At 43.0% G+C, this 19,192-nt stretch overlaps 2 protein-coding genes across 4 annotated transcripts in view; both read right to left on the bottom strand.

Moving 5' to 3' along the window:
* Positions 1 to 1,496: 1,496 nt before the first annotated feature.
* On the bottom strand, positions 1,497 to 10,927 carry LOC106560379 (GDP-L-fucose synthase). The gene is made up of 10 exons (XM_014123251.3): positions 10,624 to 10,927; positions 5,150 to 5,310; positions 4,831 to 4,945; positions 4,331 to 4,459; positions 4,093 to 4,166; positions 3,709 to 3,842; positions 3,370 to 3,501; positions 3,175 to 3,254; positions 2,949 to 3,048; positions 1,497 to 2,734 (listed from the first exon to the last, which is right to left on the bottom strand). Exons 2-10 carry the CDS (start codon positions 5,308 to 5,310, stop codon positions 2,679 to 2,681), a joined length of 981 nt encoding a protein of 326 aa, XP_013978726.1. The 5' UTR covers positions 10,624 to 10,927; the 3' UTR covers positions 1,497 to 2,678.
* Positions 10,928 to 18,757: 7,830 nt separating this feature from the next.
* The window catches only part of LOC106560380 (rho GTPase-activating protein 39), a 189,685-nt gene continuing 189,250 nt past the window's right edge, over positions 18,758 to 19,192 (bottom strand). For all 3 annotated transcript variants that reach the window (XM_014123252.3, XM_014123253.3, XM_082957005.1), the window contains one exon: positions 18,758 to 19,191. In XM_014123252.3, the coding sequence (XP_013978727.1) occupies positions 18,997 to 19,191 (195 nt within the window). In that variant the 3' untranslated portion in view covers positions 18,758 to 18,996. The remainder of the gene's footprint in view (position 19,192) is intronic.

The raw sequence follows: 19,192 nt of genomic DNA, 5'->3' as shown, positions 1-19,192 counted from the left end.
TATACCGTGGGCTCTCAATGCATTGTTAGATAATTTACACTTCTGATAAATATGTATTAATTGTAAATATGATGCGTCTCCATAACCTGAGGTGTTTTTCATTAGTGCACATAGTAGCAAACTGGTTCGCAACAAATGTTGGTTTTGCAAATGGACCAATTCAGGGGGGTATTCACTACAAACCGAAACGGAAGCAAATGAAACGGGAACCTACCTGAATTTGTCCATTAGAAACTTGTTTTCATTGCAAAAAGTCTTCAGTGAAATGTTTTGGTAGGTCCCTCCCCATTTTGGTTCTGTTTGCTTCCTAGTGTTTTTATTTTGTTTTAACTTTGTGGACAGGGACAATGTACAAAAAATGTTTGTGAGTCTGATCGCTTTTTTAGACACGGTTTCCTAATCAACACTAAAAGCTAAATAATTTTGAAAACACAAAAACAAATGATGGCATCGACACAGTCAGCAAACTGGCCACACAAAGCTTAAGTAGACTACCACAAAGGGAATCTGAACTCTGTTCGCTAGAAGAGTCCGCTGCTTCAGCCTATGAAAGGTGCCTATTGAATTTCTTTGCAGCGCATACATCATTTCAGATTTTCAAAATTAATCAAATCTAATTTAGTGCAAAAGCATTTTAGAAGCATTGCCTCTATAGCTAATACCGGACAACTATTCATTCTTTATCGCGCAGTTTTCTAAACTCCCGACTCCATTGTTTCTATTTTTGTTATACTTTTGTAATGCTTTTTGTGACGTGGAACATAAATACAGTTAGTCTATCAGCTTGCGTGATCCTCGTAATGTTACGTGGAAAATACAACTGAGATGCAGAATTAAATGTATATCACACTCACACAAATGCGACCAGTTCTTTTTCGTATTTGCAGTTAAATTCTTTCACTGGCAAATGCTAGTGAACTGCTGGCACTTTAGAGCCCACTGAATGTCCGTCTTGTGTTAGCTTGAAACAGTTAGTGTTTATCTTGCCACACACGGAGACGAAAGGGGATTTGTCCATGTGTTTAGGTACAGCTGACAGTCAGCAAACTCAGCCTCACAACAAACAGAAGGTACAGACATGGGGTAGCTACGGCGAATAATGACGTATTCATCTTCATGTCCGTTGACACAAACTCCGTACATGTCTGTGTGTTGCAGCTCGAGAATCGGGATGTTAGATTCTCAGTGGATATTTTTTTAAATTAAAATGTAAAACCCCCTCAAAAATCAGGCCCTATTCATTTCTGCGTACTTTTAACTCGGATCTCGTACATGGACAGAGAATTGCGTAGCTGGTACGCAAAATGCGTGCATGTTGGCAGGTTTGACTGAATGAAGTTACCCCTAGATGCAGATCTGGTTGATTTGACCCACTAATGGTTAGGGTAAGCTGATCCAGGGTCTGAACCCAGGGAAAACTTCACCCCAGAGCCACAAAACACTGTTCTGCACTAAAACAAGACTCAAAGTAGTGCTAAAATGACACCCAGACTCAGTTAAAATAAACATTGATTTATTCTCTCAGCCCACCACTCATCTACATATTGCACCCTTGTATTTAGTAAAGAAAGATATAAAAGAAAATATCCAAAACCACCTGGTATCCTATATGATACAGTAGACACATTGAGTAGTGAACAACCCACTCAAAATGGGAACCCAACAGAATTCACCAAAGCCTTCCTATTGTGGTTAATTTGTGGACAAATCTATTTTGTTGCCATATTGGGTGGACATTGAGGAAATCCTATGGACAAAGAACTAGTCTAAGTCCATTATACCCACTCTATTCCTATGGTGTAGACATGGTTATAGAGGAGATAGGAGTCCTGCTAATCACTCCAGACAAGATAGGTAATAGGGTACCATTTGGGACACATCCTACATCAGGGGTGGGCAATTCCAGTCCCTGAGGGCCTGATTGGTGTCATAGTTTTGCCCCAGCTAACACACCTGACTCCAATAATCACCTAATCATGATCTTCAGTTTAGAATGACATTTGATTAATCAGCTGTGTTTGCTAGAGATGAAGAAAAAGTGTGACACCAATCAGGCCCTGGAGGACTGGAGTTACCCACCCCTGTCCTACGTAGTGCCATAGAGCTCTGGTCAAAAGTAGTGTACTATATAGGGCAGCTATACTCAACAGGTGGACTGCAGGCTGGATCTAGACTCAGAATGGGGTCAATACAGTCAGGATTCAACTCCTGGAGTATCAACAAATAAGATGTGTCGAATTGCAGGAAATTAGCTTTAAAACATCTAATTTCTCTCTGCCAACAAAAGGGGTGTGAACAGTTTGGGTTGGAATGGGTTGAGGATTCATTATAACGCCGATTAATTACAATAGCCAACCAGACCTTCACAAATCGTTTGAATACAACTGATATAGGAATAGGATGCTGTTTGAGTGTTAAAACAGAACGATTAGCCCAGCCTACACTCTACGCATTCTTCATGGAATATCAGCAACATGATCAGGACCACATTACATCAATCTAACAGGACTTCATTTAATGGCAGATAATGTTCTTCATGTATGCTCTGAGTCCTACGTTCTTTGTCAGTTCTAGAACCTTCAACTCCACTCCTCCTGACCCCTCCATCACAGTCCCCTCTTCCTGCTCCTTCCTTCCTAGGACTGGTTTCCTAACAGCCAATCAGAGTTGAGGAATCTTCACTTGCGGGCGGTGTCGTAATTGGCCACGAACCAATCACATGTCTCCTTCAAGGCTGTGCGTGTGATTTGGGGGGTGGGGGGGATAGGAGACTCAGCATCAGAAACCAAACAGCAGACATCTTTATTTGATATGTCAGTGGCGAACATGTATAAAGATGGCAGAATACACATTATTGTTTTTGCACAGTTTTTGGTTAAATGCACAAATAAATCTGCACAATCTACTTTTGGGGTTTTTCAAATTGCTGACGTTGGGAAGGTAGGTACCTTGTTTGAAGGGGGTAAAGGTGAAGTTGGGGCGGTACCGCAGCAGCTTGGCGTTGCTGGCTGTCTTCTTGAACTGACCGTCTGCTTTAGTTGTGTCATACTGAAGGTCAGGGGTTAGGGAATCAAGCACTGAATGAGTGAGTGTGTGAGAGCAAGTGAGTATGAAAGAGAGAGAGGGACTGTGTTTGAGCTGTATATCTGGACATGCACCTAGGTGAAAGGATACAGTCACTTGACCTTTGAACCCCAGTGCCTCGACAACGGCCTCTGCTGCCTCCTTGATGGACACCTCCTCCTCCTCACCAACTAAAATACAGAGAGGGAGAATGAACACTGAAGCCTGAAAATACTGTTGTTAAATGTGTGTGTGAGATCGAGAGTATATATGAGGGAGAGAAAGTGAGAGTATGTGTATGCTCACCAGACAGTATGATGGGGTCCACCTCAGGGTACTCTCTCAGCACCCAGAGGAAGAGACGAGCCAGATCCAATGAGTAGATGAACTGCCTTCTGGGAGTTCCTGAGCCCCACACCACCAATGGACTACCCTCCTCTAACACACACACACACACACACACACACACACACACACACACACACACACACACACACACACACACACACACACACACGTAAAGGCCTGTTAGAAGGAATGTGGCTATACCGATCCTTGTAGGGAGGTATACTGTATAGATTAAAACAGTTAGCTGAAGAATAAAGAACTAGAGAGTGATAGTTTAGAGTTGTGTAGTCATCTTACTCTGAGCAATGTAGGCTTTGTGTATGAGGCCTGGAAGTACATGTCCATCCTCGATGTTGAAGTTATCATGAGGGCCAAACACATTGGTCGGTATCACTGCTGTGTAGCACCGCCCACGCTGCTGGTGATACGCCCTGCAAGACAAACACACACCTAACATAATCCACAAACATTGAACACACACACTATTATTGAATATGCACAGATCATGTTGACTCCCTTCTAGAGGTCACTGAGCAGCTGAAGGGTCAAGGGTTCAGGAGGCCCACAAGGCCATTCTGGATGGGCCCGCAGAGGACATCTATAGCAAAATAGTGCACACACACTTCCCTTGTAAAAGAAGACTTCCTGGTTAAATGAAGGTTCAATAAAACACCAACACACCTATTGTGGACATCGATCATTCTCTTAGCATAGGAGTAGCCAAAGTTAGACTCGTGAGGAGGGCCGTTGTGGATCTGCAAGATAATAAGTAAGAGATAGTCAACTACCATCATGTCTACAACACACACACACGCACACACACACACACACACACACACACACACACACACACACACACACACACACACACACACACACACACACACACACACACACCACACACACACACACACACTACCATGGTCTCATTGATGGGATAGGTGGTCTTATCAGGGAAAATGCAGGTGGAGAGACAGGAGACCACCCTGACAGCATCCACCTGGTGTGCTGCCTGCAGGACGTTGTCATTGATGTAGATGTTGTTCCTCTGGAGAACACACATGGATGGATATGTTGGTAAATAAACATGAACAAAATCACACACATGGATGGATAAGGTTTAACCAGGTTCCCAATTAGCACCCTATGAACTAGTTAGTAATGGACTACCTTTGACCAGGGCCCATAGTGAATAGAGTACCAATTGGGATGAAGCCTGAAATCGGTAAATAAACATTGAGCCCTTTTCCTCTAACATTTTCGAGAAGTGTGCACTTGCACCCTCTCCTTATTAGATTTAAAAACAAAGGATTGGCTGGAGGCAGTTTCCACCATTTTCAAAATAAGGTGACAAATTGAGCAAGTGCACATTTCTGGAGATGCACCCTCTGTCATTACCCCTCCTGAATCCCCTCTTACCCAGAAGTCTAGGTTGGCCCTCATGTTCTTGAAGAGCCCTCCCACCATGGCTGCCAGGTGGATGACGTGGGTGGGCTGGTGCTTCAGAAACACTGCCTGCGTCTCACCCATGTCCCTGAGTGAGCATACACAAACCCACACACACGTCAGCTTGACTTTTCAAACACTCAGAGGCTGCGCTACAACACCACCCACAGTTAGCACTGAACAGGGGAGGGTCAGGTGTGTATGTGTTGCCTGTGTATATACATGTGTGTGCATGCATACCGTGTGTCTGTCTATGTGTGAGTGCGTATGTGTGTGCGCGAGTAGCTCTCACATGAGGTTTGCATCCTTAGATGAGAGGAAGATCCACTCCTCTCCCTCCCTCGCTCCTCCCTCTTCTTTGACCACATGTTCTATGGCCCTGCCCACAAGACCAGTCCCCCCAGTCACCAACACCCGCATAGGACCGCTCTGATCCACCATGCTATCTCCCATCTGCACAGAGGGGGAGGGAAATGGGGGGGGGGGGTAAAGAAAGAAAGAAATTGTAGGAGAGAGAAACACAGAAACAAAGAGTGAAAGGCTTACAATCTGCAGGTCATGTGCTCTGAAAGTAGGCTAAAGTTTTACAAAGGATTTCCCCTGAAATGACTGATGAATTCAATGATCAATTAAACACGAGTTACTAACAGAGCTGAAGACTACCTCTTTACAGAGAAAGTAGGCCTAGGTAACATCAACCTATTCTACAGTTTCTCAAAGGATTGGTGTGCGTCACATACTGTACACTAACCAGGACAAGTAGGGAAGAACAATGACTATCCCAGAGCTTTGTAATGACATATTTAATTGCAGTAACCAAGGAATCCAACTCAAGAGGTTGTGGACTGAACAGACAGACATTTCCTGATGTTGCTTTTTACTTGCCTGTGCCATGTGAACATCCCTGTTACCAACTGTCATGACAAATGTTTAGGTTGTCACGAAACAGGTTTCCATCCAACCATTTCATGCAGGTGAATTACCTGATGCATGAAAAATCACGACTGGGTTCATGGAAACAGGAAATGCGAGTACAACTGTATAAATATCGACAGACAATTTGATAGGTTTGGTGTTTTTTTGCATCGGTAAAAATAATTATGCGAGAAATTGCATGGAAACACGTTTACACGCAAATATTGATATAATAATCATCATATCGAATAGAAACTTGAGTCACGCGATGATTTGTTGTGTGGTCCTCCCACTACGACTCGGGAAAGCACACAGTTTATTAAGCTACAGATGAAACTAATTATGATGAAGTTCACAGGGTGGTGAAAGTGCCCAGTGATGAACTCGATGCTCCTTTCAATAAATATTGAGGGTCTTATTATGGTGACATGATAATCGATGCTTGGCTGTCATTTGACAAATAAAAAATTATATTGCTCCTATCAATAAAAAGGTATCTGTGACCAACAGATGCATATCTGTATTCCCAGTCATGTGAAACCCATAGATTAGGGCCTAGTTATTTATTGTAATTGATTTATATGAAATGTTACTCAATACGGTCCCATGTGGCTCAGTTGGTAGTGCATGGCGCTTGCAACACCAGGGCTTTGGGTTCGATTCCCATGAAGGACCAGTAAAAAATGCTTATACAAGTGTAAGCATGTCTGCTAAATTACAAAAAAAATGACAATTATGCATGTTGCGTTTATTTTTGTTCAGTGTAGATCAAAACAAAGTGTGTATAGGAATCTCTTCATTATGTATGGTAAATATTATATACATAAATGCCAGTGGGCAAAATAAACTAAAAATATTTTTTTTGCAAATGCTACATAGTCTGAAAAACGGTAATGCAAAGCGAACCCTAAATGCCTGTGTGTTATTTTTTAAAGTGCAAGTTCAATGGGTTTCCATCACATTTTCAATTCTACTGGTTTTTGTTCTTGGCACGTGCGCACTAGCCAACTGCTCGCAGATACAGTGCGGGTAAACTACCTTCATGACGAGATTATTCAAAAAAAGGTAGAGGTGTGGATCAGAAAACCAGTCAGTGTCTGGTGTGGCCACCATTTGCCACATGCAGCGTGACACATCTCCTTCACATAGAGTTGATCAGGCTGTTGATTGTGGCCTGTGGAATGTTGTCCCACTCCTCTTCAATGGCTGTGCGAAGTTGCTGGATATTGGCGGGAACTGAAACACACTGTTGTACATGTCGATCCAGAGCACCCCAAACATGCTGAAATCTGAGGTGATGGCGGCATATGAATGGCACAACAATGGGCCTCAGGATCTTGTCACGGTATCTCTGTGGATTAAAATTGCCATTGATAAAATGCAATTGTGTTAGTTGTCCGTAACTTATGCCTGCCCATTCCATAACCCCACCGCTGAACTGCAGTCAGGTCAAGATCCGAGTGAGGACGACGAGCATGCAGATGAGCTTCCCTGTTACAGTTTCTGACAGTTTGTGCAAAAATGATTTAGGTTGTGCAAACCCACAGTTTCATCAGCTGTCTGTGTGGCTGGTCTCAGACGATCCTGCAGGTGAAGAAGCTGGATGTGGAGGTCCTTGGCTGGCGTGGTTACACGTGGTCTGCGGTTGTGAGGCTGGTTGGACATACTGACAAATTCTCCAAAAACAAATGTTGGAGGCTGCTTATGGTAGAGAAATTAACATTAAATTATCTGGCAACAGCTCTTGTGGACATTCCTGCAGTCAGCATACCAATTGCACACTCCCTCAAAACTAGAACATTTGTGGCATTGTGTTGTGTGATAAAACTGCACATTTTAGAGTGACCTTTTGTCCCCAGCATAAGGTGCACCTGTGTAATGATCATGCTGTTTAATCAGCTTCTTGATATGTCACATCTTTCAGGTGGATGGATTATCTTGGCAATGGAGAAATGCTCACTAACTGGGATGTGAACAAATTTGTGCAGCAAATGTGAGATAAGCTTTTTGTGTATATGGAACATCTCTGGGATCTTTTATTTCAGCTCATGAAACATGGGACCAACACTTTACATGTTGCATTTATATTTTTGTTCAGTATAAATCCTGAATAAATGAATTGTAATTCATAAGATATCATACGCAATGGATGATGGACATCCACAAATGAATACATACCATACTAAAGGTAACATATACTAAATGGAGTGTTCTGTATTTACATGTACTATGTCATGTCTACTCAAGTCCAGGTTGGTTGCAGCCGTCAGTGAAAAGCAGTTAATAGGTCTGCCTAGGTCTATCAGAATGTCTCAAAATTCAACCAATTCAATGGTTGCAACAAGGTCATTTTTACTGATCTGTTTGTCAGTGTCAGCTAAGTAGGCTAGAATTTGTGTCATATGAAAAAACATGTTGCTTATCCTCTCCAGTCATATAGAGTGTAGTAGAATTGCATGAAATATGTTTATAAAAGGTGACATTTTTCCCGTGCAACGAAAGGAGAAGAAACGTCTAATTATGGCTATATGTCACTACGTGCTGCGACCTGCATTACTCAGGGTCCGGTTTCCCGATAATGATGGAATTTAGGCTTAAACTACGAGTGTTTTAAACATGCATCTTTCCTACTACGGCTGAAGTTGTAATATGCCCCCCCCCAGAGAACGTTCGATAGGTGCGTCGAGGCATAGTGTCGATTCTAAAGGATCGAAAGAAAGGCAGCGCTGCTCTCGGATCAGATTTCTCCATTCAAATCTTACATTAACATTATAATTATTTCACAATACTGACGACGGATCAGCTCATACAGAGCTATTACCACCTATGGCTGAAAATATTGAGCCGGTTGATTCTAAATAAAATGCACTAAATCCCCGCATCATTAAATATATTGAGACAAATTACAGACAAAATAGAACACAATTGATTTAACATTAAATGTATTTCAATATGATTTAAATTATTATTTTAAATAAGCTAGAGCTTTTCATTACACGTTGAAACTCAGTCTCATACAGAAAAAACTAAACAAAACGAATCTAGGAGGATCTGGCAGTTATTGGGCGATGGTCTTCAACAGCTTTAGAAGATAGGCTGTTTAGAAAGGTAGTAGGCTATCTTGAGCATATAGCCTACTGTATTTATATTTTAATGCAGTCATATCGGTTTCCATTTGAATCATGTTATATACATCGCTTGTTTGTATCAATTGCAAAGACATTGGCAACTTTTTATTTATTGTCAACTTTGTTCGGAAATATCCCAATGCCCCAGGGCAGTGATTGGGGACATTGCCCTGTGTAGGGTGCCGTCTTTCGGATGGGACGTTAAACGGGTGTCCTGACTCTCTGAGGTCATTAAAAATCCCATGTCACTTATCGTAAGAGTAGGGGTGTTAACCCCGGTGTCCTGGCTAAATTCCCAATCTGGCCCTCATACCATCATGGTCACCTAATAATCCCCAGTTTACAATTGGCTCATTCATCCCCCTCCTCTCCCCTGTAACTATTCCCCAGGTCATTGCTGTAAATGAGAACGTGTTCTCAGTCAACTTACCTGGTAAAATAACGGATAAATAAATAAAATAAATCGGCGGTTACGATGAATTTAGCCATAAAATGCTTTTGTGAAACCGGGCCCAAAACGGTCTGTTTTGCTTATGGTGATTGTCATAATTTAAGCTAATAATATAACGCAATGCAATCTACTCACCACATTAAGAATAGTAGCCCATCTGTCATTAGTCTGCAAATGCGATGGATTGATGTTTGCAATCCTACAGGTACAATTTTATGGTGAAAAAAATATCCTGTCGGTATTTGAAATCGGCCTTGTCGGGACTTGATAGCATGTTTTTATGCATGTATTTCATGTTTCACTGTATGCGCCGTTCCATAGGTAAATGAGTCAATTTATGACGAGTTTGAGTAGTGGTTATTGTATATGCTGTTCCACAGACCTTTAAACCTAATCTTGCGGTTATAGGCCTAATTAACGACTGGGGTCATTTGTTTGTTTTTGCTGTTCTCCAAATAGCATGTTTCTAAATCGTGTAGAAATTTTGTAAATAAGCTTCAAATTCCCCCCCAAAAAATTCTCCACACCCCCACTTTGTCATACCCTAGATTTAGCTGAACCGACGCCATTGTCCTGGGATTTTAACCCACTGTCCTGGGATTCTAACCCACTGTCCTGGGATTCTAACCCACTGTCCTGGGATTCTAACCCACTGTCCTGGGATTCGAAACCACTGTCCTGGGATTTGAAACCACTGTCCTGGGATTTTAACCCACTGTCCTGGGATTTGAAACCACTGTCCTGGGATTTTAACCCACTGCCCTGGGATTTGAAACCACTGTCCTGGAATTTTAACCCACTGTCCTGGGATTTGAAACCACTGCCCTGGGATTTGAAACCACTGTCCTGGGATTTGAAACCACTGCCCTGGGATTTGAAACCACTGTCCTAGGATTTGAAACCACTGTCGTTGCAAGCGCTATGCTCCGCTCTGGGCGGCAGTTAGCCTAGTGGTTAGAGCGTTGGACTAATAACCGATAGTTTGCAAGATAGAAATCCCGAGTTGACGAGGTAAAAATCTGTCGTTCTCTCCCTGAACAAGACAGTTAACACAATGTTCCTAAGAATTAGTTTTTAACTGACTTGCCTAGTTAAATAAAGGTAAAATTAAAAAAAAGTAGTCTCCAACGTTACCAAAAGAGGATGCTGTTCGCATAGCAAGACTTGTAACAGTACAACTTCAATCAAATTCCTCTTTTAGATAGCACCCTTTATGGGATAAAAACTACGATTTTTAGTTAGCTACAGTTACATAAAAAGTGTTCTGCTTACCAGTTACTCCAGAGCTTGATTCTTCTTCTAGCTAGCTATGTATGAGTTGCTTTATCTTGGCCAGGTCGCAGTTGTAAATGAGAACTTGTTCTCAACTAGCCTACCTGGTTAAATAAAGGTGAAATAAAATAAAATAAATTAAGTCAGAAGCTTATATGACCGGATTCTAGTCCCAATGAATGAAGTGGTTAGGGCGACGACGAAACTATTATGGCGAGTACCGCCTCCAGCTGAACAGGAGGGGAAACACGACCCAGCAAGGAGTAGTGGCGTTACGCAAGTGGAGGCTGATTTTGGGTCAGTTGAGCATTTTCTCCACCAATGGTAAAGGATGACTGGGAGAGGAAGCCGTTCCTAGATCTGTAAATACCCTTCCTAGGGGACATTCACCCCCGTGACAATCGAGTTCTCAGCTCTCAACAAAGGTGCACAGGTTTTAAATATTGGCAGGTTGACATATGACTAACACATAACTGTTTCCTTGTTGAGATTCCATTTCCAATCTTTGGCCCCCTGTTGTTCAGCCTATATATTTTTTATGACCGTCCTTCTTCTGTGTGCCATGGATCCAGATGTTTACTGACAGGTGGTTATCTACATCCATGGAAAGAGTGCTGAGCAAGTGGCTGCCAAGTTAACATCAGTTATGGAGAATGTTTCACAATGGCTCAACAAATCCTGGCTCACTCTAAATGTGGGAAAAACAGTAGCCATGTATTTCTTAATCTATTAAAAAGCAGCAGGTCTACTCCCACATCCTCATACATGGCCAAAAGATCAAAACTGTCTCAGAATTCAAATACCTCGGCATAATCCTTGATCCCAACCTCAATTTAAAAACAAATATGTATATATTTACCAACACAATCAAATGCAGCCTAGCCAACTTCCGGTTAATTAAAAACTCTTTCTCCATCGAGGCTTCCAGAATGTTCTTATATGCTATGGGTTTCTCCCATTTCTTACTGTACCACCAGCTGGTCACAAGCATGTGAGACATCCCTGAAACCTCTCAAATCACTCTATAAAGAAGTTTTGATAATCTTGTACAAAAAACCACGGCACTACCACCACTGCAATATAATACCAAGTTCAACCTGTTTAGTTTCGACAACTTCATTCTGTTAGAAATCTGCCTGGTTTACACGATAACTCACAATCAAGCACCTCCACCTCCGAGTGTCTGGAAACCTCTGCTCCGAGCAAAATAGCAGTGTTCCAAGAACCTCCACCAGGGGGGACTGTAGCATCTCCAGACGGTCCACACCTTTGCACAATCGGCATTCTCATTCAATGCAGCTAAGAAATGGAATGACCCCTCTGCTCGGAAAACATGTAGCAGCTTCCAAGCCTTCTCCACTGAGACTAAAAAGTCCAATCAGCCATGCACGCACTGATTTTAACTTAAAAGGCCATACTGACTTTTAATGCAACAGAAGACACATTAGTACATACACAGGTGTACTTTCAATACGTGCAATAACTGGGCTATACACAATATTTCTTATTTTTTATAGGTATATTACATTGAATCAAATAGCAATGTGTTTCTATGGACAATGTTTTGACTTCTGTGGTGAAACATGTCTCTATGTCCTGATCTCTGTTCTATTCAAAACATTTTTACTGTATGTGCATTATGTTTTTGTATAATGTTTCCATCGCTAGAAGTTCCCCTACAGTGCATTCGGAATGTATTCAGACCCCTTGACTTTTTCCACATTTTGTGGATGATCAATGTAAACAATATGCACCTGTGCTCAATTTCGAGTCTCACAGCAAATGGTCTGAATACTTATGTAAATAAGGCATTTCAGTTTTTTATTTTTAATACATTTGCACACACACACAAAACACTGTTTTTGTGTTGTCATTATGGGGTATTGTGTGTAGATTGATGAGGATTTTTTTGTTGTTGCAATTTTAGAATGAGGCTGTAAAGTAAGAAAAAAAAGTCAAGGGGTGTGAATACTTTCCGAATGCACTGTATGTCTAGATGCTTTAGGGACTAGATGGAAATGAGCTATTAACTAAATCTGGTTCAACACATGTTTTCTCAGTGCTCTGAGATTTGTTTTTGATGTCCATTGTCCCAGCCAAGTAAACGTAATAAATAAATAAAAATGACAAAAGAACTGTCCAGATTACCAAATTACAAGTGGATATTTACCACAATTACCACCTGGGCCACCAGTCTTATAATCCTCTATGATCCAGGCCAGTCTGCACTAGAGGACTTTACTCAGGATTCGGGTGGCAACATTCGGTTAAAGCCCCCATGCAGTCTTTGTAAAATAAATCATCACTGTATGTCTAATAAATCAGTATGTGTTAATTTAATGAAAATAACTCCAACATATATTTGTTATCATTAATTTCCATGAGCTTCCTTTGGCCCTTGAAATGCTCAGTCTGATTGTGTGGGAGTTAGGGAACAAATTCGATTTTTTTTTAACTGCACTGCCCCTTTAACTTTCCCCGAAATTCTCAGATTATCCAGAAATGCAGGTAGCAACATTCCCGGAATCAGAAGTGAACAAGCAGGACATCCGGAATCCCCCAACCAGGATTTAAAAAAAAACGAAGAAAGTTCCCCGAATTTTGCAACCCTAGACAAATTTATACATGGTGGAATTTATATATTGACATGGGAGACAACTATGAAAATCATGGACTGTCACTGTGTTAGTTAATAAAAGTGTCACACAAACCAGGGATATTTCACATTTGAATAGTTTATTAAACAATGTCCATTTTACTTCCCAAGTCTTCTCTCCAACAGAGTGTGATTGACATACAGTTGATGTTAAAATAGAACATAAAACGTTGAGGAGCAGGGAGGAGGAAGAGGAAGAAGAGGAGGTGAAGAGTACAGAGTACATAGCAGCTGACTCCCACCTTACTTATGTTCAATATCAGTCATTTTAATTACATTAATAATTATAATAACAGTATGGACACTGACTATAAGAAGAACGTGTAGCAACAAATAAAAAATGAGAACCAACAGTAATCATTGAAAACAAAGATATATAAGAGATTTCAAATCACATCTCTTATAAGTGGAAACTTTTTTTAAGCTAAATATTGTAAATCCTTTCTGTAAGTATTTGATGTATATTTTTTCATGTTTTGTTTTTTTAGTAACTTTATGTTTTTAAAAGAGTAGTGACCCAAAGTTCTGCATGCTGATTCGATCGATTTGCTGGGTCAATGCATGACATCACTGCATTCTATTCTATCTACTGTTCCTTCACACACACACACACACACACACACACACACACACACACACACACACACACACACACACACACACACACACACACACACACACACACACACACACACACACACACACACACACACACACACACACACACACACACACACACACACGACTAGTTACACCATCATCCTGTCTATGGTATCTTATATTTCTATAGCATCTTTGCTTGGGAAACAACTCCACAGAGCTAAATGTATCAGCGGCCAGAAGTGTTGCAGTTGTCTTGGTAAAGAAACATTTAGTGTACCTCCCAAATGGCACCCTGCTCCCTATATAATGTACTACTTTTGACCAGAGCCCACCAGGTTTATGTCAAAAGTAGTGCTATATATAAGGAATATGGTGCCATTTGGGACGCACCATTGATCATAGGAAGAGTTGACAATGGCACAAATTTCTGTTGTTTAAATGTTCTTTAGAGAAACACTAAGAAGGCCAATTCACAGATGGAGAAAGAGACCTCTATCAAAAAACTTGACCATCATTGTCTGGCTCACACCCAGAACATAATAATACTAACAAAAAACAACAACACCCTGTTGTTACAATTATTTCCACAGCTGTTTCCATAGTTACGTACTGTACGTGTGATGCTTTATTTACTTGTGTTGTTATGGCAATCTTGTTGTATTTTCCACGTTGGTCTGTACAGTGGTCCAATGTACACGTTGGTCATGTTCTGTGTAGTGTGTGTGTGTGTGTGAGTGTGTATCAGGATGCAGTGGGGTAGGGTGACAGAGGAAACATAACTCTCTCTCTCTCCTTCACTGATCCACTTTATCTCTTTAGATTGAGATGTTTTTTTATTGTCACATACACCCAGTTTAACATAGAAAAGATAATTCTACCACAAATACACACACGCAATATTTGAGTGTGTGAGAGCGCCAAATACACACAAACACACAATATGTGATTGTGTGAAAGCTTCAAGTACACACACACACAATACCTGAGTGTATGAGAGGTTCAAATACACACACACGCAATATGTGATTGTGTGAAAGCTTCAAGTACACACACACACAAACACACAATATGTTAGTGTATGAGGGCTTCAAATACACACACACACACAATATTTTAGTGTATGAGGGCTTCAAATACACACACACACAATATGTTAGTGTATGAGAGATTCCGTGAATGCAAGAGCATGAGAGTCCTTCTGCGAGAATGGTAATTAGGCTAAGGATGGTGTGTGTGTGTGTGTGTGGTCTCAAGGGATGGGAAGTTCACAAGCATCCATTCCTATAAACCTGTCACCAAAAAATGCAACACAAATGAACAGAACTAAAAAACACAGCAGGACTTAACTCTCAGACACACAGAGACACCTACTGTACATATCAGGGTCACATATCAACATGTATGTGCATATGAACATGTGATGTATATGCCCTGTTATATTGAAAACACACACAAGCACATACATGCCTGCACGTACACACACATTAATTCAAAGAAACATAAAGACAATGTGCATCCCAAAAGGCACCCTATTCCCTATATAGTGCACTATCTTTGACAAAAATAAGTGTATTATAAAGGGAATAGGGTGCCATTTGGGAGACAAGCGCAGAGATTTTGAACCCTAAAGTATACGGTCTAAGAAGAAGGCATTAAGGACATATTGCTGAAATAAATACAAATAAATTAAATTATATAAAACAGTGGGTTAAAAAACATTAAATCTCTGTTAAATTCAACAAATCATCAATTAATAAAACAAAAAACACATATCTTTAAAAATAATAATCCATACCAAGTCACATCTGCTAATAGAAAAAATACTTTTGTACGGGTCCAAAAGACAGACAGTACTCTGACTACCTGTGGATGGAGACAGACAGGTACATTTGTAAACAACAGACAGAGTAAAAGACATACAGACAGACACACAGACAGAAAGACAGACAGAGGTGGACGGATCTCAATTTAGACATTCAGAAATCATGTCAGTATGAGTGTATGGAGGTGTATGTAGTCTTGAGGATGTGTTGGGGGGTAGGTGAAGAGGGATGAAGAGGGGTGAGGAGAGGTGAGGAGGGGTGAAGCGGGGTGAGGAGGGGTGAAGAGGGGTGAAGAGGGGTGAGGAGAGGTGAGGAGAGGTGAGGAGAGGTGAAGAGGGGTGAGGAGGGGTGAAGAGGGGTGAGGAGGGGTGAAGAGGGGTGAAGAGGGATGAGGAGGGGTGAAGAGGGGTGAAGAGGGTTGAAGAGGGGTGAAGAGGGATGAAGAGGGGTGAAGAGAGTTGAAGAGGGGTGAAGAGGGATGAAGAGGGGTGAAGAGAGTTGAAGAGGGGTGAAGAGGGGTGAGGAGGGCTGAAGCGGGTTGAAGCGGGGTGAAGAGGGTTGAAGCGGGGTGAAGAGGGATGAAGTGGGGTGAAGGGGAGTTGAAGTGGGGGGAGAGGGTTGAAGAGGGGTGAAGAGGGATGAAGGGGGTGAAGAGAGTTGAAGTGGGGTGAAGAGGGTTGAAGAGGGGTGAGGAGGAATGAAGTGTTGAAGCGTTGAAGAGGGGTGAAGGAATGAAGTGTTGAAGCGTTGAAGAGGGGTGAAGCGGGATGAAGAGGGGTGAAGGGGGATGAAGAGGGGTGAAGAGGGTTGAAGATGGTTGAAGTGGGGTGAAGAGGGTTGAAGAGGGGTGAAGAGGGATGAGTGAGGAGGGGTGAAGAGGGGTGAGGGGAGGGTGAGGTTGTGTGGTTGTCTGGGGGGTCAGAGGGGTGAAGGGGGCAGAAGTGGCTATGGCCAAGGGGATGAGTGGTAGGGGGTGCAGGGGGTAAATCAGTATTTCTAAAGTCTCACAGGAAGTCCTGTGGCACGGTGTCTGACATCCCTTCCTGTTGCGACAGACAAGGTTGATTGGCAGTGCTGCGGTGATCCCCTCTAAAACCTGCCCTGGATTAGCCCCCGCCGTCCAAAATAACAAAATAAATAACTTTATCGACATCAGTTGGTTGGTGACAACAGTGCAGACAGATAAACGGGGCTTCATGGCAGTTTGACTGTAGCTCTAGGCTTGGAGCTGATAGGTGGACTGACGCCCTCATTTGAGAACTCACAGGGAATCAGGAAGGGGGAAGCAGACGTGATTGGTTTGCATTGGGAGAGAGGCGGGGACTGGGGAGTGGACAGCACCAAAACATGTCGGACAGTGATAGCCGTTTGGGTGGGTAGGGAGTCAAACAGCTGTGTGTGTGTGTGTGCGTTCGACATTGTGTGTATTTATGACAATGTAGACTGAGTATATCTCAATAATGATATAGGTTGATCCCATTGATCTTGTACTGTGTTGGTCAGCCATTTGTCACTCTAAGCATTGCCCTTGTGTATATGGATGTGTACTGTAGAAGTGAGAGTATGTGTGTGTGTGTCAGTAAATGTACATGTGAGAGTATGTCTATGTCTATGTGAGTGAGTGTGTGTGTAACCCTGTACATCAATGTGTGTGAGATGCAAGTCCCTGTGTGTAGAGTGGCGGTTGAGGGGTCAGGCTCAGACTGGGATGAGACTCCGTCTGGGAGATATGGGTCATCCTGGTTTGGGGGACAGTAGTTGAAGTTGGGAGGTTATAGCTGGGTTTAGTGGGCAGTAGTTGAAGTTGGGAGGTTATAGCTGGGTTTAGCAGGCAGTAGTTGAAGTTGGGAGGTTATAGCTGGGTTTAGTGGGCAGTAGTTGAAGTTGGGAGGTTATAGCTGGGTTTAGCAGGGCAGTAGTTGAAGTTGGGAGGTTATAGCTGGGTTTAGCGGGCAGTAGTTGAAGTTGGGAGGTTATAGCTGGGTTTAGTGGGCAGTAGTTGAAGTTGGGAGGTTATAGCTGGGTTTAGTGGGCAGTAGTTGGAGTTGGGAGGTTATAGCTGGGTTTAGTGGGCAGTAGTTGAAGTTGGGAGGTTATAGCTGGGTTTAGTGGGCAGTAGTTGAAGTTGGGAGGTTATAGCTGGGTTTAGTGGGCAGTAGTTGAAGTTGGGAGGTTATAGCTGGGTTTAGTGGGCGCGGAGTGGGAGGTTGCGGGAGTGGGCGTGGGGGGGGTTATAGCTGGGTTTAGTGGGCAGTAGTTGAAGTTGGGAGGTTATAGCTGGGTTTAGTGGGCAGTAGTTGAAGTTGGGAGGTTATAGCTGGGTTTAGTGGGCAGTAGTTGAAGTTGGGAGGTTATAGCTGGGTTTAGTGGGCAGTAGTTGAAGTTGGGAGGTTATAGCTGGGTTTAGTGGGCAGTAGTTGAAGTTGGGAGGTTATAGCTGGGTTTAGTGGGCAGTAGTTGGAGTTGGGAGGTTATAGCTGGGTTTAGTGGGCAGTAGTTGGGGGGTGTCCCAACTAGTTGGTTGGGGGTACAGTTATTGTTGGGGGGCTAGACCAGGGTCTGGGGGGCAGGTTGGGACTTGGGAGATTTAGGGGTACAGTCGAAGTTGGGGAGTGTCCTGTGTGGTTGTTTCTGGTTGAGAAGTTAAAAGTGGGCTATAGCAGGGAAGGGGGGTGGGGTCCGATGATGTTGATCTGGGGTACAGGAGCAGGGTTTGGGGGGCTATAGCAGGGAGGTGGGGGTCCCGTGTCATTGCCCTGGGGCACAGGAGCAGGGTTTGGGGGGCTATTTTATTTTATTTTACCTTTATTTAACTAGGCAAGTCAGGTAAGAACAATTTCTTATTTTCAATGACGGCCTAGGAACAGTGGGTTAACTGCCTTGTTCAGTGGCAGAACGACAGATTTGTACCTTGTCAGCTTGGGGATTCGAACTTGCAACCTTTCGGTTACTAGCCCAACGCTCTAACCACTAGGCTACCAGCAGGGAGGTGGGGGTCCTGTGTCGTTGGCCTGGGGTAGGAGCAGGGTTTGGAGGGGCTATAGCAGGGGGGGGGGGGTCCTGTGTCGTTGGCCTGGGGTGATGGAGCAGGGTTTTTGGGGGCTATAGCAGGGAGGTGGGGGTCCTGTGTCGTTGGCCTGGGGTGATGGAGCAGGGTTTGGGGGGGCTATAGCAGGGAGGTGGGGGTCCTGTGTCGTTGGTTGGGGTGATGGAGCAGGGTTTGGGGGGCTATAGCAGGGAGGTGGGGGTCCTGTGTCGTTGGCCTGGGGTGATGGAGCAGGGTTTGGGGGGCTATAGCAGTCTGTCCATGAAGCTAGTGTCGAGGCGCTGGATGAGCACGCGGATGAAGGACATCTCTTTGCGTGTGTTCTCAAAGATGATGCGTGGGTCGTCTGACTGGCAACGCAGGCAGTTAGGGGCCATCACCATAGCCAGGTTGTTCACATCCATCTTAGTGATCACCACGTTGGTTGGCTGGCCAAACACC

The sequence above is a fragment of the Salmo salar genome, chromosome 10 (genome assembly GCF_965601325.2).
Source record: "Salmo salar chromosome 10, fSalSal1, whole genome shotgun sequence".
NCBI lineage: Eukaryota > Metazoa > Chordata > Actinopteri > Salmoniformes > Salmonidae > Salmo > Salmo salar.
This window is presented reverse-complemented; position numbering and strand designations above follow the sequence as displayed.